The sequence below is a fragment of the Nothoprocta perdicaria genome, unplaced genomic scaffold, assembly GCF_003342845.1.
Source record: "Nothoprocta perdicaria isolate Ctin4 unplaced genomic scaffold, notPer1 scaffold_101, whole genome shotgun sequence".
Lineage (NCBI taxonomy): Eukaryota > Metazoa > Chordata > Aves > Tinamiformes > Tinamidae > Nothoprocta > Nothoprocta perdicaria.
In genome coordinates this window covers 2,084,394-2,107,154 of record NW_020454106.1, presented here as the reverse complement: position 1 = coordinate 2,107,154, position 22,761 = coordinate 2,084,394, and the positions used below count along the sequence as shown (strand labels likewise).

The following is a 22,761-nucleotide window of genomic DNA, read 5'->3' as shown; positions in this document are numbered from 1 at the left end:
GGGTCTCTCGGATGGCAGCTCTGCCTGCAGAGCAATAACCTTCCTTTTGCGACCGTCCCCCAAAGTAAACATATCCCCAGTGATGAAATGCACCATTTTTAACACACTGAAAAACAATCACACCTCCTCTGCTGTACGTGGTCTTTTATGGCTTTAAAGGAAACCCTGCTTGACAGACACTAGGGAAGGAACCTGCTCAAGATGTAGTTGCCCACTGATACTGAGGATTTGCAACAGGATTTGGTTTCCAGCACTTCCTTCTTCCATTGCAGGAGCTTGGACTCCCCGTTGCAGATCTATATGTCTCCAAATTGTACGTGCTCACATTGTCTTCCCGGGAATGCTGCTGACGTGGGATTGCACAGCARCTGCTGGCTTGGTGAGACCAGGACACCTCCAATGTCCTCCCAGACCACTCTGCTCATTTTTACAYGCTCTCTGTCTTGCAGATGAGAGGTGAGAACCTCTCCCCTGTCCATCCCTGAGCTCTGGGTCTCTTTGCTGGTAGATTCGGCAGCAGGTCAGGGGATTTGCATCGTGTTTGGGATTTGCCACGTGGTTTCTGCAATGGAGTGAGAAGTTTGTGAATTAGCTCGCAGAGGCCTCGTGRGAATGAAGGGTTGGAGGGATCTGGACCTCAGTAGTTGAAGGTGTTTGTGGATATTTTTWTCCAGTAGGGACAAGGCTTTGTGCTCTGTGCATCTGTCTTAGGCTCCTCTTCCAAGGAGAACAAGGTGCGGAGGTCACACCAAGCCACCCTCACAACACGTGCTGTCCATGCTGGAGGAGACAGGGCAGGGATCAGCCAGAAACAGGCTCCCTATTGCTCCTGGGAGCAACAATTTGGCTTAACCCCCGAGCAGAGAAACCTGAATCCTTTCCCAGCCTCTTTGGCAGCTTTCCCACCCATTCCCAAGCTGGTTTGATCTACCAGACTAAGCCGGGAAGGTTTCTGCTCTGCAGCATTTGGGATCCTATCAGGATCCCGTTGGGTCTTTGGGCATCTTCTCTTTTCCAGCAGTGAAGACTGGTTAGAAAAGTCACCTCTATGTGAGCAAAGTGGTCTTGGTGCAGCACGGAGACATGACGAGCACGTCGCCAAGCGTTGGGTGACGTCTGTCCATGCTCCTCATGGCTTAGGGTATTAGTGATATTCCTGAGATATCCGCCCAGCTTTTGGAAAAGAGCCTTGGGCTGTGGCTGTTCCATCCAACAACCTTCAGCTCTTCACATTACCACAAGGTCCTTAAGGAGACCTGGTCATCAACCCATTGTGTCAACATCCGTGGCAGCCAACAGGTCATTTCCAGGGGAAAAAGGGGCAGGGAGGGTCAAATTAGAGGCAGAGATAGATGGCCAGAGGCCATGGAGGCTGAAGCAGTATTTGAAGGTCCTATTTTCTTTTGGTGCCATCACTGCAAAGTACCTAGGATAATTTTCCTTTTAGTTGGAAGCTGAAGGAGGAACCCAACGAGACCCCCAACCAATTCCACATCCATCTTCAGCTGCAAACAGCAACACCCAGAGAATAAAAATAAGTATCTGCGTCTCTTTAATGTTAAAATAAGCGTTCTTCTCCCCAAGTTGCTTCAGAAGGACGTGACAGCTGCACCCGCATGGAAATGAATAAATAATCGGTGTTATTTGTATCACAAGCTGTTTTCTCCCCTCGCAGACRAGCAACCCACTGCTAGCAGGACAGCAGATTAAAGGCAGCCCGAGTGTTTGCACATATTCTGTGCGTGGACCCGGGATAGGTTTAAAAAAAGGGATTTTCACAAGTATCTTCTTGTGTGGTTTTGCTCTCGGTGGGGCATGATTTAGATTTACTTTCACGTTGCRTTATTTAATTACGCGTATTTTAAAAATGCGTCTGTTTTGCCAGTTTCTATGGCAAATATATGCTGTCCTTGGGCAGCTTTGGTGGCTGGTACCTTCTGGTGAAACTCCTCCATTCCCCTGGAGATGAGTCCTAAAATAAGCTGGAAATCCTTCAGATTTGGACAGCRCCTCTAAATTGGAGGCTGCAAAGCACAGGGAGGTCGTGTCTAGCGAGGTGAGTCCAGGGCATAAATGAGCGTGGTTTTTGCTGGGYCAGGGTGGAAAGGAGATGCTGGACATGGAGCCAGTGGAGCTCCGACCACATTCGGGGCTGCTGGAGCAGAGCTGCACATGAGCCTGGCCCATCAACACGTGTCCATCCTCTGCTGGTGAGGCTGGACATTTTCTTGGCCMGTGAAGACGTGCAGGCCAGTAGTGATTGGATTCATTCATCTGCGTCATCGTCATCATCTGCGTCATCGTTCATCTGGGCTATTTTGGTGGTGGAAGCTGCTGTTGGCATCAGGATAATAGTTCCCCAAGGCCAAACCGGAGACTTTTCTCTCTCAGGAGGTGATGGATCCTCGTCCCCAAGCTCCACCACAGTTGTCCTTGGCCAGGGCAGCTGTGCGGGTGTCAGGTCCGGACTGAGGGCATCTCACCAGCTTTCACGGACCATTTATCCACAGGCTGTTGGTAGTGAGGAAACRCTGAGAACTTAAGATCAGGATATTTCTGGAAGAAATGGAAGGGGAACTGTGTGACCCAGGCAAACCTCTTCCATCCTGGGAATGTGCAGAGGGCTCCAGAGATGTTTTGGGTGGCGCGTGTGGTAGCAGCTTCTTTGGCTTCTCATCAGCTGCTTTGGGACGGAGAGCTCGACCTGTTGCTGCCCAGCCCTGGTGCCTTCTCTCCCAGCCCCTCGTCGATGGATGAGCAGGAGGTAACGGAGCGAGAAGGAAATCAATGCAACAGCCTTCGTTGGGAGCGGCGTGTGAGCTGCAGGTGCGTGGGACGGGTCTTCTCTTTCCCTTTCTTCAAAGCCAACATAATATTGAGGCAGGTGGGAAACGTTGGACTTCATGATCTCRAAGGTCTTTTCCAACCTTTATGGTCCTACGATTCTATGACAGGGATGGCGTGTTCAGCTCCGCGGGTCGTTCCAAACCGCTCCGGGAAGGGCAGCTCATGGGGCCTCCATCCCCTCTGTGGCTGTGGTGACACGTGACTCATTTGGGTTGAATTACCATGAAAATGGGCATGCCAGAAACTCATCCTTTTCTGAGACCTCACTCCCCATGTTATCYGACTCTTCCCAAAACAGCCTCCGTCTTTCTTCCCGACTTGACGTGGGCGATGAGGCTCAGGGTTTCCTGCAGAGGCTGCTCTTTGCCCAGGACTCGTGCAGCTCCCTAGGTTGGATGGCCAGGATTTCTCCCAGGGCGAGAGCCTTCTTCATATCTCCACCCTCAAAATGCATTGATTTAATACAAAAGGGCATTATTGGTGAACAGACTCTAGATTTACACCTTCTTTTAGCTCAGTCTAACACTTTTGAGGTCCATTTGGCTGATCTGACTAGGAATAACTGCTGGGACAGTTGGCATGAGTCAACAGCCTTGCTTAGAGTTGTGGGGCTTGGTGCTCTTGGAGTCAAAAAGACCTTGTGGAGCTGAGGCACCCTGAATGAAGAGGCCAGCAGCTTCCAGTGGGGTGTCCAAGGAGCTCAGAGGCTTTTCCTACCTCACAGCTTGACCTAAGAGGTTGGAATCTCCCAGTCTTGGTTGGTTGTCCTTGGGTGGAGAGGAGATGCTTTTCCAGCACAGGTCCTTTGGCCCCATGTCGGAAATGGGCTCCTTGTGATCTGGGTTATGCAGAAGACCCGAGAGGCCTTTTTGACCCTAAACTTCCTGCTTTGAGCCCCCTTGGTGTTCTGCTCGTTCCCACAAAAGCAGTGGGAATCTGGCTGGTGAAGTTTGCTCTTTGGCTTGGTGATTTTGTCCGACTAATGGCACCTTCTGATGARAGACATTAAACTTCTGCATGATCTCCTTCAAAATGTGGCTTGCTAAAGGGCAGAGGTGTCTTGAGGTCCCTCTGGCAGCGGGAGAGCTTTGGAAGAGGCTTGGCCAGGAAATCTAGGATGGGGCAGCAGGCAAAACCTGCCCTCCCTCAGCTTCTGGGAGCAGAGGTGCTGGGACAGTTGGGATGTGGGGCCTGGATCCTTGTTGAGAAGCTGGAATGAAGCTGCTTTCCAGGCAGCACCACATGTGCCGGGAGCCCTTGGATGAAGAGGTGTCCATGGAAGRAGGATCCTTGCCCCTTGTGGGGCCTCCATGTGATCCTTCACAGCTGCTTTCCCAAGAGCTGCTCATCCCGGTGCTGCCAGGTCCTTGAAGGGCTCGTGCTGGTTAAGCCGGCGCCCGCCTGGACTTGTCTCCTGCACTGGGTGCCCTGGGACTCGCTGCCGTGGGGCAGCCGCGGTGACCGGGGCCCCTTCCTACCTCCTAGGTTGTCCGCACGGAGAAGAACAGCCTGAACAACCGGTTCCTGCCGTGGGACGAGATCGAGACGGAGGCCGTGCTGTCCATCGACGACGACGCTCACCTGCGCCACGACGAGATCATGTTCGGCTTCCGGTGAGTGCCGCCGGCCGGGGCTGTTCCGGGGAGAAACCCCCCRTTTTTCACCCCTTTTCCTCACGTGGGGACGCTGGGAGGAGCTCGCGCTCCTGTTTTTCCAGAGGCTCCCACTCTGATGGGAGCCTCACGCTCCTTGCTGGCAGCCTGGTGCCCACGGAGCTGCCAACAATCCTCGTTATTCAGTTTTCCTCGCCAGGTTTCACTGGATTGTCATTAATTTCATTAGGGGACACAGCAATGAAAGGATCCTTTGCCCCTTGCTGGGGCAGTAGCTGTAGTCACTCGGAGCGGCGGCCGCCTCCGTGCCCTGCGTTGCCCCCCAGTGCTACCTGCAGCCCCTGGCAGCCGCGCAGGGGACAGCAGGATGCGCCAGGGTCCCCTGCAGCCAAAAATGCCCCTTATTGCCCCATTTCCCGAGTGGGAAGAAGGRCTGGGCTGGGCGGGAGCCGCGTCTGAGGCGCCGCCGCTCCTTGCAGAGTGTGGCGCGAGGCCCGYGACCGCATCGTGGGCTTCCCGGGCCGCTACCACGCGTGGGACGTGGCCCACCAGTCGTGGCTCTACAACTCCAACTACTCGTGCGAGCTCTCCATGGTGCTCACCGGGGCCGCCTTCTTCCACAAGGTGAGGGGCGCRCGGGGCGGCGGGGCCGGCGGCGCCGCGGGGCCGCCGCGCTCCCGCCTCGAGCCGCGCGGCGCCTCTCCGTGCCTTGCAGTACTACGCCTACCTGTACTCGTACGTGATGCCCCAGGCCATCCGCGACATGGTGGACGAGTACATCAACTGCGAGGACATCGCCATGAACTTCCTCGTGTCGCACCTCACCAGGAAGCCGCCCATCAAGGTCAGTGGCCGGGAGCTCCTACGGGGCTGAGCGTCTCGGGGGAAGCAGCCGTTGGTTAAGGGCACAACCAACAACCCGGATGAATTGAGGGTCACCCCACAGCAGCTCAGGATGGAGGAACTTCATTCCTGGCCGAGCAGAAACGCTGCCCTTGTGGCTCCGTTCTGCCCTCGCAGACACATCTCGGCTCCTCTGTGTGTGTCGGGTTGTCCACACGAGCGCTGGAGCCGGCTGCTTTCTGCCTGCCCCATGATAACAAATGAGTGTGAAGAGTTTGGGGCACGAATTTAGGGAGCGAATCCATCAGGTCCCGCCACAGCAGCCGGTGGCGTCGGGATGGGTCTCGGCTGGCAGGGCGCCGCGCGGCCTTGGCTGCACGGCCTCCTTTCCCRCTGGAGCTAAACGGGAGGTTCCAGAGGTCGGGGCTGCATCGGGGAAGGCAGAACCGGAGRGCACCACCCCGGAGCACGCAAACCAACACCAAAACCAGAGATGGGGTCTCCAATGGGCTCTTTTTGGCAGCCGGTGCCCGCCGCGGGCCCAAGCGCAGCCCGCGGCGGTGACGGCGCCGTCCTGTCCCCGTGCCCGCAGGTGACCTCCCGCTGGACGTTCCGCTGCCCCGGCTGCCCGCAGGCCCTGTCGCACGACGACTCGCACTTCCACGAGCGCCACAAGTGCATCAACTTCTTCGTCAAGGTGTACGGCTACATGCCGCTGCTCTACACCCAGTTCCGCGTCGACTCGGTGCTCTTCAAGACCCGCCTGCCCCACGACAAGACCAAGTGCTTCAAGTTCATCTAGGAGGCTCCCCGGGGAGGGCAGGGCGCCCGCCCGGCGGCCCCGAGAGTCGCTCGGCGCCATCGGACACGGGGCAGCGGCCCCTGCGCTGGCCAAGGGCGGCCCTTCTTTTTAATTCTAATTATTGTTATTTAAAATGGAAGTGTTTTAGGTTTGCCCCGTGAGGCTTTTTTTTTTTTTCTCCCCATTTTTTCCCCTTTTCTTCCCTTCCTCCCTGATCCTCTCTCCTCTCCAGCGCCGTGACCACGGCAAGGTCAGGCTGGAGACGTCAGATGCGGAGAGGTTGTTCCCAGCGTGGGAGCGACTGCCGTCCCCAACCTTCCTCCCACCGGCAGCCTCCTCCTCCTCTTCTGTTCTCGGAGCCTCCTGGGCACCAGGGCCGGGGGCTTCTCGCCCTGCGGCCACCGCTGAGGCCATGGAGGTGATGGGGACAGGGAGGAGGCCGCAGGGAGCCGGGGTGGCCTCTTCACAAGCACTTTGGGGGCAGCCCCTGCTGCTGGGGCCCTTGTGCCAGGGGGGCCTCCCTGCCGGAGGCCGCGCGTCTCCCTTCCCTTGGCCCTTCCCTCCCAACAGGAGGAGCCTCCAAACGGCCGCCCGGCGGGACGGAGGCGCCCGCTCCCGGCGCGGGGCCCGGCTGCGAAAGGAGAGGCCGCGAAAGGAGAGGCCGCGAGCCGCCCTCCTCCACCACGAGCACAATAGTCCGGAAAGTYGAGGGTTTTTTTGTAAAAGGATCCAATAAATGGAGAGTTTGACTTGAGAGCGTCTCCGCCTCTGCGTCCACCCAGCCCCCTCGTGCCGCTGCTCCCAAGGGATCCCCGCGGTTATTCGGGCACTGAGGGGAAATACGGATCTGACCCAGGCCCCACATGGCCTGGGGCCGGCTCAAATTGCTGCACAACTTGGGGGTGTTTAAGGGACCAAGCTCCGCGTCCCTTGGGCTGCTGCCCTTTGTCCCCCATGAGATCTGCTGGTGGGGCCCCACGTGCCGGGTGATGATGATTTTGTCGCGGTGAAAACGGCTCCTTGCGGCCGCCCCGGCGCCCTYGGCAGCGGATCCTGCTCCGACTCCGGGCGGATCCAGCAGCCCCTCTCGGAGCCCCCATCCCAGCGGTGCCTCTGGAGCCACCAGGTTTCCCGCTCGGATGTCGGGATGAATCCGGTCCCAGGGGGCTGCTGTGTCAATAACGTCCCTTCCTGTCCTCCAGCACGCGGCTTTTCCAAAAGCCGCCTCTCCTTGGGGACAAAATCCCCGTTCTTGCCCCTTCCAAGCTGCTCTTCCACCAGTCCCACACAAGTCCCCCTGTTTTCTACTTCTATTCTTCCAAACTTTGTCTTAATTCCTGCTTGTGCAAGACACATGGACAGTGTAAACGCGGCAGGATGGATGGGTGGACTGGGTGGACGGGGGAGAAGCAGCGTGGAGAAAAATACGTTTTATTATCGGAGGCCTTTGCTTCARCACCCCTGCAAAGAGGGGCACCGGGCAGGACTGGGGTCACACGGAAAACACCTGCTCCTGCACATGGTTTCACGCCGGCCTTGCCACAAACACAGCATTTATTCACTGAACAACCTCCTAAAGGGCCCAGCATAGGAATCCCCTTCAAAATATCCCCAAACTGCTTAAAAATAAACTTAAAAAATATATAGATATTAAAAATACTTTCTCATTTCCCCCTGAAAGGTCTCTGGTCTCTTGAGGTCAGGAGTCTCCCTGGAAGAGCTCTCGGCTCGGGAGCGTCTCCTGGGCTGTTCCCGGCTAGAACTTCTGCAGGAACTTGAGGACCAGGTCGCGCAGCTTCACGCGCAGGGGCTCGTCGTTGTCGCAGATGATGTGTGTGGAGTCCTCCTCGAGCTGAATGAGGGTTTCGGCCTCCTGCAGGAGCACGATGTGGCCCTTGGCCGTGTCCTCCACCTTCACGTCACTGAAGCCGTGCTGGGGAGGGGATGGGAAGGGGCTTTTAGCGACCTGCTCCTGACACCTCCTCCTGCCCGTTCCAGTTTATTGGCATCAACTGGATTGSGAAGAGCTACCTGGGGGAGAACTCTCCCTACAGAGTGACCCCCCTCAGCTTTCAGGGGAAACGACCCATACCAGGACAAGCCTCCACAGGGAAACATCCTCTGTGTGGTCGGCACAGGGATAGGCATTCCCAAAGTGCTTTCCTGGCTCATTTATGGCTCTCCATTTCAAGATGTGCCGGAATCACAGAATCATTAAGGTTGGAAGGGACCCCGAGGGATCCCCCAGCGCAGCCCCTGCTCCAGCAGGGACACCCAGAGCACGGGGCACCCGGGCGCATCCCGGCGCGCTGGCAGATCTGCAGAGCAGGAGCCTCCGCAGCCTCCCTGGGCAGCCTGGGCCAGGGCTCGGGCACCCTCCCACCAAACAAGTTCTTCCTCACGGCCACATGGAGCTGCCTGCGCTGCAACCTGCACCCACTGCCCCTTGGCCTGCCCCTGGCCACCACCCACCAGAGCTTGCACCTTCCTCCCTCCATCCTCCCCTCRGCTCCTTGGACACACTCACCAGCTCCCCTCTCACCCTCCTCTTCTCCAGGCTCAGCAGGCCCCGCTCGCTCGGGCTCTCCTCACACGAGAGCTGCTCCAGGCCCTTCCTCAGCCCTGGTGCTCTGCGCTGGCCCCTCTCCAGCAGCTCCACGGCCCCCTTGTCCTGGGGAGCCCAGAGCTGCCCCCARCGCTCCAGCTTTGGCCTCCGCAGAGCTGAGCAGAGGGGCAGGATCCCCTCCCTGCCCTGCTGCCAACGGCCTCCGGATGCAGCCAGGAGCCCACTGGCCTCCTTGGCCACAAGGTCCCACATGGGCAACCTGATGTCCCCCAGGACTCAATCCCTCCAACCAGGAATGACCCGTCCCCGCTCTGCACCTTCTCCAGGGTCTGCACAAACTGCTCCACGGGGATGGAGCCGCTCAGCAGCGGCCGCAGGGCTCTGCACTCGGGCACGTCGTCGCTCACCCGCTTCCTCTTCTTGCTGGCGGCGGCTTGCGGAGGCTTCGGAGGGAGCTGGCGGGGACGAGAAGGGGGACAGTGAATCCTGGCAGCGCCGCTCGACACGTGGGAGAGGGACGGTGACAAAAAGGGACAGTGACAAAAAGGGACGGTGACAAAAGGGACAGTGACCTTTTTTTCTGTTCTGGGTGAYTGCAGGGTTGGAGGGGAGAAAACGTGTCCCCAGCCACCACTGCACCTCCAGGAACACAAGACACCTTTTCCAGAGGGAGAAGGGAAAAAAAAAAAAGGCATTTTTCAGTTTTTTTCATTCGAATTTCTATCATCTCCAAAGGGCTCAATTCAAGGTTGAAGCTTTCTGTTCCAGCACCCAGGTACCCTGCGGTATTTCCTAGGAATCTTGCTTTAAGGAGCTCAATACTTTGGGAAAATCCCAGTTTAAAAGACAGGTTGGGCAACCCTGGCAAATTAGGAGCAGGTAACTAGCTGGGGAATGAGGGAAATGAGTGATTTTCACAGCAGAAAAGTGAGTTTTTAGGAAGATCTCGGACACAGGCAGGGAGGCACTGGAGATGCCACAGATAGCGGCTGAAAAGTCCCTGGACTGGGATCTTGGTGTCATCCCAAACACTTCAGAGAGATGAAAAATAGATGTCTGTAAAATAAACCAGGGAGAAGTTATTGCATTAAATAAGGCCACGTGCCCTGTGCCATGGTGGTCAGGCTGGGGAGGTGGCAGCCCAGGCTGCTCCGCAGTGAATTAGCAACTCGGTCCTTGGGAAAATAAAGGTGCTCAGGAGGAATGTGCCCCATTGCTCGTGTGCCTGCATCGCTCCCGCGGCCCCGGGCTCTTCCCAGTGGAGCTGCCCGATGGGGGAGCCTGGGATGAGCCCTGGCATCAGAGCCCGAGTCCCTGCACGCTCAAGCTCCGAAGGAAAAGGCAATGGAGGCACCTCCTGCTCAGTGGCTCCGCTGGGCACCGCGGAGCCTCCGCATTTCCGAGCATTTCCAAGGGGGTGGGAGAGGGAAAGAGAGGGATTTTCTCCCCATGTAGCCCTCGGAGTTCCCTCTGCTTCATGGGATGCCCAGAGGGATTCCTGGGCACCAGGGCAACCTCGGGAGCAGGTTCCCATCTTTCCCCTCTGCCGTGGCGCTCTACCTGCAGCACGTGCTTGTTGTCCTTGGTGTGCAGCACGGCGGAGACGGTGGCCAGCGAGATACCCGGCTTGATCTCCAAGGGCACGAGCGAATCCGCAAGCTGCAGGGAGAGAAGGGGCTGGTTCAGAGAAGGAGCAGCTCACAGTCTGCAGGGATCCCGCTGGGATTTACACGGCAGCACGGCATTTTCACCCGGGGATAACGGGGCTGGCACCACAAGCCTGCAGGGAGGATGATGGAGCGCTCCCCTTACCTGCCGTGCAGCAAGCAGGGMAAGTCCCACAGAAAAGGAGAATTAAAGAGAAATTGAGTATAAAACCGCACCAACTACTTCACTAATATGTGATGAAAACCCAAAGGCAACTTCTTTTCAGTTCCTCCCTGCTGCAGCGCTTGGGCTGCAGAATAGCCGGAAGAAATAAGGGTTTGTCCTTCAAAAGCCACTGGCTCTGTTGCCTGGAGCCCAACTGCTCTTTGGATTTTGCCTTACAAGGCTGCAGAGAAGCTTTCCACAGTCTTATACATTATTCTGCTCCATGGTGGTACTGTTGGATGGGGCGAAGATCCTCTGATGTGAAGACAGGTAAGATCTAAAGAAGCAGAATTTCCTTTGCTGGTTTTCCAGACAATTTTATGACCTGGAGCATCAGCCTCTGTCATTTAGAGAGAGCSTCTACAAGACAACCATCACCTGAACTCCCCTCTGAGCACTTGGCAATTGCAGCTGGAGCTGCATGTTACAAAGAGTTGACCTCTTGGGACAGAAGTTCCTGTGAGGAATAAGATATATTCCCATCTTGGAGACAGGGAGAGTCAGTTCTTTGGCAAAAGCCATCGAGTGATTGCTCTGGAAGAGGAGAGGGATGGAGCAGAACAACTGGTGGAGCAGAAAACTGAGGGAACTGATGGAGGGATGGAGCAGAGCCCCTGCTGGCAACGAAGAGCTGGACAGATCCCTGTGTAGGAAACACAAGCACATTTTAAGGTGGCATTCGGAGTCCCCACATTTTGCTCATACTGAGATTCAGTGCACTTTAGAACCCCAAATTTCATGCAGCAGTTCAGATTTTTTCTCTTTGGGAAACAAACACTGCAAGGACGGGGTCTTTAAAACCCAAAAGAACTCCTTGAACCAAAGTCCTCTTCTGCCCCTGAAGTCTTTTGCTATTATCATTTACGCAGGTATTAACCACACAGTCGGTAAATCATGGCACTTCTTAATTATTTAGAATCAAACCAACAGCAAGACAGACCTTTGTATTTTCTCCTTGCTTTTGCCTCATCTCAGCGTCCTCTCCATGATGTGATCAATGCTCTTAGGGCAGAAGTTCACTGATCCAAACCAAAGAGGTCATTTAATCACGTGCAGTAATTCACCGAGCAGCCCCGGGACTGGCACACTCCTCTCGACTGACCTCCTGCACACAMAAATCGTGGGATTCTTCCAAAAAGCTGGATTAAAGAAACCCTTTCCAGGGAGACAGCAAATCTTGYCTCGACTCCGAGCGGTGGCAGCTCCGCTGTTCCCTCCTGCAAGTTCTTCCCAACTTTAATTTTCCTTGCCGCTAGGAAACCGTGTCTTATTTCAAGGGTGAATTTGTCCAACGTTTGGTTGCTGCATTTTGTTCTGCTTTTGCCTGCAGGATTGAAAAGCTCCTCGCTACGCAGGGGCAAAAGTGCTGCTTCTTTCCAGTCATTAGCACGAGTTTAATGCTGCATGTTGGCATCAGGGAAGGCAGGAAGAGAGGCTGAGCACTGACAGCACAGGAACCAGTCCCTGCACGTGGATGAGCACTTGGGCTGCCTTCACATTAAGACAAACTCTTGGCCCATTCCAGTTTTGAATTCCTTCCCGTTAAAGCAAAGATCAAAAGAGAAATGAACCAAAAACAAGAAGTTGTTGCCTTTCAGAAGCCTGAAACCTCAAGTGCTGTCCCAGCCATGGGAAGCTCCAAGCAGGGCAGGGAGGGAAGAGAGGGGTCAGGAAGTTCTGCTTGCCCAACTAGAGCCATCCACCCTGGCTCTTACCGAGGAAATACATTTTCGCTGCAAACTGAGGCTGCAGTTTTCCTGTAGGATTGTGTTTTCCCCAGCAAAATGAGATCTGATAAGTATTATGTGAGGTCAAAGCCTGTTTCTGRCCCAACTGCAGCTGTTTATGGAGAAGGAGGCACACGGGTTAAGGCACAGTTTGATGCCTCCACTAAGACCTTCATCAGGGAGAGCTCTCCCTGGACACCGGGTCATATTTTGTCTTCTGTCCCCAGTCAAAATTCCTCCTGTTGGCAAGAAAGAGCTGAAAATAACCGAGGATGGGATCTGAAAGCCTTACTGTGGAGAAGGATGGAAGCTGAGCAGCTGGTGAGTGAAATCAGGGAAGGACCAGAACGGGAGCTCACCTACCATGGGTCTTCATAGGGATGGCATGTACAGTCATTCACCAGTCAGCTATTTTAACTTCCACGTTGTAGCTATCCTGGCCGTAGGGAATATCAGTAATTACTTTGGGGAAACCTCTCCAAACCTTTCTATTTTCCCTCTTCTTCCTTGTCCAGGTTGCACAAGCACCACAGTTCTTGCCTTGAAGGATGGGAAGGTTGTCTTGGGAGATGCAAGGTCTGAGATGTGCTGGATCTTCATCCCCCAAGACTGCAGGGACAGGGAACGTGGAGAAACACCGCAAGGGTTATCACAGTAACTAGAATCCCCTTAGCTTTTAAAACCTGAATTTTGCTGATGCCTCCACTAGTTTATAGCACATGTACTGAGAAGGAGACTGGGCTGATTTTTTATTCCGGGGTTGAAGATGCATTTGCCATATGTGTAAACTGGACATGCAAGGAAAGGGAATGTGCAAAAGGCAGCCCTGAATTTTGCAGAGAAGCCTTTACCAGCAAGCACGTTGAGGCTATCACAGTGCAAGGACTAGATGACCTCACGTAGAGGAGTGAGAAAAACAAGAGGAAATTCAATAGCATGAAATGCAAGGCCAGAGCCAGGCTAATGCAGGAGATTTCTGCTGTGAGCAGACAGAGGTGAAGGGTTTAGGTTTATTAGTCCAACCCATGAGAACCGTGAGCCATATATGTGACACAGACATGAAAAAAGCCCAGTGCAACTCCAGAAAATATCAGGTAATTCTAGCAGAGATTGCTCTTACATTGGGCTCTTGGAAATTGTGGGCAATTTCAGTTCAAGTAAGATATACAGAAGGGTAGATCAGGGCAGGAGAAGCTGTCTTGTAAGAGGAAACTAAATCATCTTGGCTTGTTTAGCCTGGTAGGAAAAAAAAAGGCAGAAGCAGAATTTGATTATTCTACATAAACTCCACAGGGGAAAAAGCAACAAAAGAGAAAATCTGTTTATGCTAAAACATGAGGTTAAGAGTGTATTTGTGCAGAGCAGCCCTGAATATGTGTAGGCTGCAAATGAGGATGTTTCCAGCCATCGGAGACCGTGGGGGTTTGAACAGCAATCTAGTGGGAACAGCGGGGGCAAAAGTCTTCCCAGTTTGAAGTTTGTGCCTTACATTTTATGAGGCATGTTTCCAACACCATTAACAACTGCAGCTGGGTCCTGGCCATGTAACCCATGGGGACGTTGCCAGTTTTAGGTGGAAAGGAGTCCTTACAGTGCTGGAGCTTACCAAGAATGCCAAGGCTTCCACCCAAATCTGAGCCCCTGCAAGGGATGCAAAACATACGTTGCTAAAAAAAGGTCCCCTCTCAATTATTAAGGAAGCTCCAAGCTTTGAAGCCCTGTCTGCCTTCCCCAGTTTTTCCTGGTGAGGATTTTACAGTGGTTTTTGCAACAAGCACTCTGAGAGCTGCCTCAATACCCTTGCCCCCATCCTCCTCGCTGCTCACACATCCTTCCCAGTGCATTTTTAATAGGAACAGCCCCCCACATATTCCATATGCTTAAAATCCATAGGATACCCCTTGGGGCTATAAGCAGGGATGATCTGTATGGTCAGTTTTGTAAGCAGGAGAAAACTACTATTGTCATCCTGTTATTTCTTCTTATTTGGATGGCAACGTAAGGAAAGGAGGAGAATTTGCCTCCTACCTCCCTGCTTCTTCTTCTCCCTCCTCTATTTCTGAAGTGCCAGGGGTTCTGTTATTGATTCACTGCAAAGCAGACAGGGAAAGGCACCAGAAATGATTGTGTGAAGTCTCCAAGCCCCCTCAGCCTGGGCTTTATGCCATCAGGTCAGTCAGGCAGAGGCTGAGCACCAGAACGTCCCCTGCAAGCATCAGATCCCGTGGAGGAGCACAAAAAGTTGTGTGGTCGCACGCAGGCACCAAGGGGAAAGGTCTAAAGACTTGAATATGCCCGTGGAGTGAGCACTGATGGGCAGCAACTGGATTAAACACGCACGAGGCCGCAGTGCAGCAGCATGGAAACGACTTAGGGAACCTTTCTAATGGGACATAAAGGGATTAGAGGCATTTCCAGCACAGAAGAACATCCTGTAACGAAGGGCATCTACAACATCATTGAGGGATGGAGATGAGTCATGTCGTGTTGATGGTTCTGCCTCAGATTCTACAGAATTAAAGTGTTTGAAGTGGGATCATTACGTTGCTGAACTCACCCGCACTTAACAGACCTTCCAGTCTCCGAGGGGCTGCTGCAATTCTCTCCAGAGTGGGTTTTCAAGTTTCTTTAACCCCAGTGGCTTTTTATAAAGTTTATGCTATAACTATTTATATTTTCAGATGCTATTTGTACTTGCCCACATCGCAGCTTTATTACTCCACAGGGTTAAAATCTAGTGCTGAAACAAAACAGTCTCGAGGGCTGATCCCATGTTTTTGAGCAACGGAATAAACCACTTCTGTTCCATATCCATGCTCCAGGCAACCACCACCTTCCTCACTGCTCCTTGCATTGAAGCAGAGCTTAAAAATCCCACTTAGGGGACTATGGGGACAAAGATCAACATGATGGCCCCTGTCCTCAAAGTCTGGAGATCAAAGCAGGAGGAGATGTACAGACCAACCAAGAGCAAGCGCCGCTGGAGGGGATTATAGGCACTGGATGCACTACAAAAGCTTACTGTTGGCTTTTTGCCCATACTGTGCTAAGAGACAGTTTTAAAGAGGTGTTTAAAAAGTGTAATGAAGTAGATTTATGGCTGGTTAATAGAGCTCTTCCACAGGATACCGTGTAGCCTGGGAGAAGGCAGGAAATAACCGAGGAACTTGCAAGAGGAGAGTGGAAGCTGGAACTGGCAGATGTGGAAATTAACCTCAATCCTGCATTAAAAACACCGGGTAGGGAAGGTAGGGACATGGAAGAGCTTCAAAGAGGAGGCAAGCAGCTTGGAAATAAAAAAGAGGATTCATTTGAGGGATATTACAATGGTATGATTCAAAACATTCAAAGATTGTAGCCAGTTTATGGATCAGGGTGTCAAAGTGTTGATGCTTATGGAGAACAGAGGTGTGTGGTTGGGTGCAAAGGGTGTTATCCTACAACCAGCCCTCCCAAATGACAGAAGCAACCCTAGATTTTAACRGGCACAGGGAACGACAGATCGGGAGGCCCTCAGAGAAGGTCTATGCAGGAATGAGGGAGCTATTCCAGGCAATTTTGTGGACTGAGATTGGAGAGGAAGGGAGGAATCACAGTAGCAGAAGGTAAGTAAGGTAAGAAGGTAAGTAGCAGGCAAGCAGGTTATCTTTCATTTGCTTCATGATAAGATAGAGGAGGCTACAGCAACTTTATGCCACAAGAGGGAATAGCCAGGGGAAAGGGAAGGGAGAGAGCTCGGGCAATTGGATAACCTGGGGCTTACCAAGCCCAGATGAGGGTTGGAAGAGAACAGAGAAATCAAACTCTTGTGTCCCTGAAACACAGAAGGAAGCTGCAGAGCTAAGAAGAAAGTCATGATTTGTCTCTCTGTCTCTCAAAAGGACTTGGCAAAATCTTAAAGGGAGAGAAAAGTCAAGATGAGAGAAGGGGAGGCTGCAACGAAAGCTACACAATTAGAATGGGCTGCCATTCTAATTATCCTAATAGCCTAATTCTTCTCTGCAGCAGTTYCTTCTAATTTCACTTCACAGGGGACAGGGGACTGCATGGCCACGCTCTGCTATGTTGGTCTGTGTCCTAAACAACTTGCAAACAGAGTACGTGAAAAGCCCAGAGTCCTCACTGAAGTCAGTCTGCTGCCGAAAGCCAGTGATACGCACCATTGTTCAGCTCTAATTAAACTGGAGGCACATTATTTGCTCAAACCCCACTCCTTAATTTATCTGTTTGCTCCAGAAGGTGCTTTCTATTTCCCCATCATTCTCCTGTGAAAAGACAGAGCCCAACCAATTTCCAGGAAGCAGCCTTGAAGCAGCCTTTTTTTTTTTTATTACTTTTTTTTAAGTGAAAGGCAGATGCTGAGAAGAACAAATTAGTTAAAGTGGAGAGGCTTCCACAATACCTTGGAGAGCTGTTGCAGCCTGGTGCCTTGGGAATGCTAAAACCTCTCTCTAAACAAAGGCTGCTCTGCGTGTAAATYACACTAACATGCAAGAGTCCTGCTTGGCCCGACTTTGTTCTAATGCTGAAATGATYGAAATATAGACAAGCTCCAGCAGGACTGATAGATCTACGAGCCCGACAAGTCGCATTTCACACAAGGAAACACAGGCCCTAGAAGCATTTAGTGGTTTCCTCCTCCTCCTGTGTATCTGGAAATCAAATAGTGAACTTGAGATGATGTTGCTGTGAGTGCTGACACGGCGCAGGGGAGGTTGTGGAGGAGAATTATGACCTGCTAAGTAGATTCCTGCAGCAGGTTGGCATGTCCAGCGTCGGAACCCACCAAGGATACCTGGATTGGACACCTGGGCAGACAGGTAACACAGGGCTCTYGTGTGAAAACAATCTAGTGGCTTTTGGTATTTGTTAGAGGAGTAAAAGGGCCATTTTTGTCAACATTCCTGTCAAAGCTAAAGTGAATGCAGTGGAAACCTGCTCTCCTAGGTGCTTCTTTGACACCTATCCCCATCCTGGTGAAGAGCACACTGTCTTCACTGCATCTTTCGCTTAACATCCCAGAAGTTTTGGGATCTGCAATTACCTTCCTACTCCCTTTTCCCCTACAAACTTGGAAGGAAAAGATCTGCTTCTGTGAAAACAGCACCTAAAACACACTGGAGACCTGGGGCAATGAAATGAAGAGCATGTTCACTGTGGTGCCAGTGACGCTCAGCCCACATGCGCTCTTGAACTCCAGCTGTAGGGGAGCTTGACTCAAAAGACCAAGCTAACAGGAGAAACACTGACTTGTTTTCTGCTGCAGATCTTCTGATGAAGATCTGCCAAGGAACTCTGCAGTCTCAAGTGTCTTTTTGCTCCATCTTGTAGCTTCAGCTGCATTTGGTGTTGTAGACTTGTGTTAATCATATGGGAAGACTGATAACTGAACATGCATCTCCCATGACCCAGCCCATCAAACTTGAAGACAACCCATGACAAGAACTTCAAAATGCATGAGGGTTGGTGAATATTCATTTGCAGTATCTGTGCTAATTTGCTTTCTGTTTGCCAGGAGAACTGGTATCTGTTCTCTTCACAGGGCTGAGACAAGGGATGAGCTTGCAGATAAGGGTTCCCTAAAACCTCACAAGTCAGGGATAAAGTCAAAGCTTACGTGCAATCTAACCCATAGGTAGGCTGCATGCTGGCTCTCTGCAGAGGGTGGAACATTATCTTCAGAGCATCAGATTTGTTTTGCTCATGCTGGTGAACGTAAGCCACACTTTGCTAGTCTTGAGTTTAACAGGATCCAATAAATATGCTAATTTCCAAAATAATTAAATAGTCACGCCACGATAAAGCTGCACCCAAGTATATTTTCTAATTAAAACATTCCTCCTTGTTTCTGCCAGTCCTGGGCAGCCTCCTTACAAAACTGAGGCACAAAGTAGATACACACASAGAGGTAGGAACAGGTGCTGGAACATCTGCTTTGATTCATGGACATATTTGTGCTAATTGTATTGTGGAAAAATTATTTTAAGATCAAGGCTGTTAGTATATAGGTTACCCTTTGTTTTATGAGTAAATTTATATATATTATAGGGTTAGTAAGTTATTAATAGATGTTGTGGGCRTAAGTAATCCATGTTACAGGTAGCTATGAGCAATCCATTAACCTGCTGGACTTCCGCAGTCTTTAAGAATTAACTATTTATTGAACCTTTTAACAAAAATAGGCCATTTTACTATCGGGCTTTCAGCATCCAGCCGAATGTTGCCCCCATTAGTTTGCATGAGTGGGACAGATCTCTCTCAGAAATACTTTATATTTAGCCTCCCACTTGAGAGAAAGTGCTTCACATGTTCCTAGTCAATAATGAATCACAGCCACACTAGGCCCTCTAGTTGAATTTGACCAAATGAGCCAAGAGCCACCAGTTTTTCCCTTTTTTAACTCACTTCTGGCGTGATTTCGATCTTCTCATAGCGCCGCTTGTACGGCAGGGTCAGCACCTCTGCTCTGCGGTAGGACATCGGCGGTGGCTGGCAGTCTATCATCAGGTCTGTGCGATGGGACTGCGTAGGCGGTGGCTGAGTGTACTGCTCCGGGCAAACCACGTGGAGAGGCTGCCAAAGAACCATAGAATCAGGGAATTGTTATGGTTGGAAAAGACCTTTGAGATCATCGAGTCCAACTGTAAATCCTTCAGCACCATAACTTGCTAGCCCATGTCCCTAAGTGCCTCTTCTACACGTTTCTTGAAGACTGTCTGCAATGGTGACTCCACCACTTCCCCAGTCAGCCTGTTCCAATGCTGGACTACTCTTTCCAYGTAGAAATTCTTCCTAAGGTCTTACCTGAACCTCCCCTGGTGCCACTTGAGGCCATTTCCTCGTGAAGACTGTGGTGATACAGAGAAACGTCCTGCTAACTCTRTGAGCTGCAGAGTTACAGTACACATTACAGTATAGAATACATCTAGATTTAGAATTAGAATCTAGATATAGATTACATCTAGATACATCTAGATTACATCTATACTGTAAGTGGTGCCGCAGCAAGGTTTTCCAAATAATTTTCTCAAGCTAATTTGCTTGCATGAAAATAACATACAAAAGATGTAATCCAGAAGATCCCATCAGGATTGGAATAAACTTTTCAAGGGGCAGGCAGTCTTGGCTCTGTATGTAAAAACTGCACAGAGTAATAGGGCCTGAATTTTTGTCTGTAACACCCCCTAAGTATCAGCAGTCAGTCATGTTAGATGCCATAAGGAAAGAAAATAGCAAAACATTCCATAGTTTTATCTTCCAAAAATCTTGTCATCTAAATTGGAACTACATGACAGTAATAGTGGGCACACTTTCAAAACAGCATGGAGCAAAACAGACACGTATCAAAATGCAAGACTGCAAATATTAGCCAAATGGGCAATTCTGAGTTTCCATAAAATGCCAGGAATATATTAACAAAGCCTAAACCAGCTGGTAGCCTCAAGGTTCGGCACAGGATTTAAGGAAACCAAAGGAAAAGATGCTGTTTCTGCAAAAACATCATCTCAGGCACAAAAAAATGCAAGACACAAGAGTGGAAGCCCTAAGCAGCAGTGTTTACACTAAGGCAAGGATCAGCTGCAGAAAAAAAGTGATTACAACTATATATATCTGAAAAGGAGGACAGAATCTATACATCAGAAAACTCTATTTCAGGTACATGCAGAAATGTAAGAGAAGACAACAGAAATTCATTACCTGGACTTCTTTGAGTAATTTAGACACTTGAATAAAATTGAGTCTTGTGTCWATGGGGCAGTACACACATTTCATAGCCAAAGGCTGATAAGGAGCCAGTGCATCCAGATACGAGAAATCTGGTTCTGAAACAGAAAAATATTGAAAATACTAAATAGTTTTTATGAACAAAGAGTGCCCAGTTCCTCTCTCTCTTTCCATGTTCTGGTCTAGACCTGCTGTCATTCAGCAATGTTAATTCTGGGTTAGATATCCCCTCCTTTCTTCCTTCCTCCACTCATTATTTTCAGTTAATTTGATGAAAATTATGCCCACAATTAGCTTTGCCTTAATCAAGTAATGCAGCAATATTATTTCATTTGAACACATTATTGCATGATTCTTATAACAAACTTAATCAAGGTGAAAACATCACCTCTTACTTTTAATCAGATCTGCCAAAAAATAGCAAGATTTATACATTTTTTGGTATTATAAGGTAACCCAAATGTCAGCTTGTTTTTCACCATGACAAAAACACAGCATAAACATTGCTATGTTTGTCAATCTGCACAAATGTCCCTGGTTAGAGACACGTTWACTCTGAATTTCCATTTTTCTTACATTTATATTTTATGTATTTTAATTTAGGTGTCAGGTTTGGACTGATGGAAAAGCAAGGATCTATTCATCAAGATTTTAGCACAACTCATGAGCCCTCCTGTTGGAGGGACAATCGGTTGGTCGTTTCACAGTCATGGCAAGAGAGCAATTCCAGCCTTCTAAAGGAYTGACACCTTCCTCCCAAAGCTCATAGAACTTGAGCTATCACCATCAACCTGCAACGACTGTGGGACTTGACATGCAATGAGAATGGTGAAAAAAGAAAAATTGGTGTTAACTTGGTAAAGACAGAATGGGTGAAAAAGAAAAGACAGGCAAAGGTTGTTAGTTGTTAAACCATTGTGAACCACAGGGTGTCTAAGGACAACCTGCAGGGTGAAATTGAGTTTCCAACCACCAAGTCCTGCTAGAAGATGGTGTAAGGGATCCCTCTAGTATCTGATCAGAATATAGAAGAACAAACTTTAAGAAAACTTAAATACAGAGGCTTCAGCCTTGGTTTGGTAAGTTGTATGTTCACTCCAGGTTTCCTCTGGTATCTGCTACCTGTCATGGTCATCAGCAGAGCGCTGATCCATTTGCTGGATTTCTCATGCATCCAACAAGAATAAAACCTTCTTATAATTTTACCACAGGGAAGCTGAGCACCCAGCATGRCTCCAAAATTCAATCCTGGGCATCATTCTCTTGATAAAGACAAGTTAATTGTTCGCCTAGATATCTGCTGCTGGCTAGGGACCAACGATCATGACGTGGTTTCATTTGCCTTAGGGGAAGAGAATGTGGCATCAACTCGTGATGYAAATTTGGAATCATCAAAGGGGCAATTTTCCAAAGTTTCAAGCAATTGTCATCACCACTGCCTGGAAACATCAAAGCGAGAGATGTTAACAAACAACCATCATTGCACAAGAATGTCTTACAGATGCCCCCAAAGCCATGAATCCACCAGCACAAAACAAAAAATTATACCGGGCAAAAAGCCATCCTAGTTAAAAGCAGATGTGTTAGTGACAAATAAAGTACAAAAATACCAGGGTGAAAAGAGGGGGAGTTGCTCGTACTAAGCTGATGAGCAATCYGTAATGAGAAGGGAATTAGCTGAAAATGATTAGTGGTCAATCAGGCTTAAATAAGAAGACCTTTTAAAAACAAATGGAGTTAAAAAAAAATGCCTTCAAGTACAAGGTCCTGCTTGTAGGACAGCTCTGCTAGAGATGAACGATTAAAACAGTAAATACTGAGTTTAAAATAAATTATTGGAGCCGATTTTTTTTTCATTKCATCTGGTGTGGATGATGGAGATTTGACTGCTTGTATCTGAGAATGTCATAAGGTAGCATTTACAAAACATTTTTGGAATAAATAAGCATAGATAATCAGCAGATTTGGATTTTTTCTTCTTTTTTTGAATCTAAGAGTCCAAAAGGGCATCCAAACTATSGAACTATGATATCTCTGAACAACTAAGAGGATAAATAGTCTTGAAAAAAAAGAGAAATTCTAATGAAGAAATTCTTACACTAATGCTAACAAGCGAGTTTGAACCTTTAGAAAAGGTGAAAACCATAACCTGAGCTGCTCTGACAGTGAACCATTTGAGACAACAGAATTGCTGTTTTGGAAATACCAAAAAGTCAAAAGTCATGTGGAACACAGCACTTGTCAAGGACACATGTTATCTGTTTTATTTTTTGAAAGAATTACAGCTTTTTCCCCAAATACCTGATTTACTACTGTGTGASACTTGGAGTTATAAAATCTTCTAGTGTACAGAACTGATGGGGCATGCATGAACTGGTTTAGCATCTCCTAGGGAGCCAGTTTTAAAGCATTGTTGTTATTGGAGAGACAGCAAGAAGCAGATTTTCCACAATGCTTTCTTCTCAAATATCTTTTTGGCCTAGTGGTATCCAATTTTTTTAATCAATAATCTACTCAAGGCTGTTTCAGCAGTCACATTTGGAGGTAACACAAGCAAGCAGAGCAACACTACAGCTTATGCACAGCTGGTGTCCCATCTACTGCCAGCAGCTGCTGTTAGTCTTTCATCCTTCCTTGTTTTTCACATTACAAATTGGAAAGGTGGAGACTACCTAGGCCCTGTGGACTAAACAAGCAGTGTCATCAYTACTGATACCTCATGGCTCGAGGTAGAGAGTCTTAATTAGCTGATACTAGGAACCTTCC

The 22,761-nt window shown here is 49.9% G+C and overlaps 2 protein-coding genes across 2 annotated transcripts in view; one reads left to right on the top strand and one right to left on the bottom strand.

Moving 5' to 3' along the window:
- EXTL3 (exostosin like glycosyltransferase 3) overlaps positions 1 to 6,231 on the top strand; it is a 13,931-nt gene extending 7,700 nt beyond the window's left edge. Inside the window, exons 2-5 of the mRNA XM_026041206.1 lie at positions 4,333 to 4,460; positions 4,940 to 5,084; positions 5,176 to 5,304; positions 5,896 to 6,231. Of these exons, the coding sequence (XP_025896991.1) occupies positions 4,333 to 4,460; positions 4,940 to 5,084; positions 5,176 to 5,304; positions 5,896 to 6,105 (612 nt within the window). The 3' untranslated portion in view covers positions 6,106 to 6,231. The remainder of the gene's footprint in view (positions 1 to 4,332; positions 4,461 to 4,939; positions 5,085 to 5,175; positions 5,305 to 5,895) is intronic.
- A 1,520-nt stretch (positions 6,232 to 7,751) lies between these two features.
- The window catches only part of INTS9 (integrator complex subunit 9), a 57,905-nt gene continuing 42,895 nt past the window's right edge, over positions 7,752 to 22,761 (bottom strand). Inside the window, exons 13-17 of the mRNA XM_026041383.1 lie at positions 19,969 to 20,093; positions 18,676 to 18,843; positions 10,232 to 10,330; positions 8,989 to 9,126; positions 7,752 to 8,038 (exon numbers count right to left, since the gene is read on the bottom strand). Of these exons, the coding sequence (XP_025897168.1) occupies positions 7,862 to 8,038; positions 8,989 to 9,126; positions 10,232 to 10,330; positions 18,676 to 18,843; positions 19,969 to 20,093 (707 nt within the window). The 3' untranslated portion in view covers positions 7,752 to 7,861. The remainder of the gene's footprint in view (positions 8,039 to 8,988; positions 9,127 to 10,231; positions 10,331 to 18,675; positions 18,844 to 19,968; positions 20,094 to 22,761) is intronic.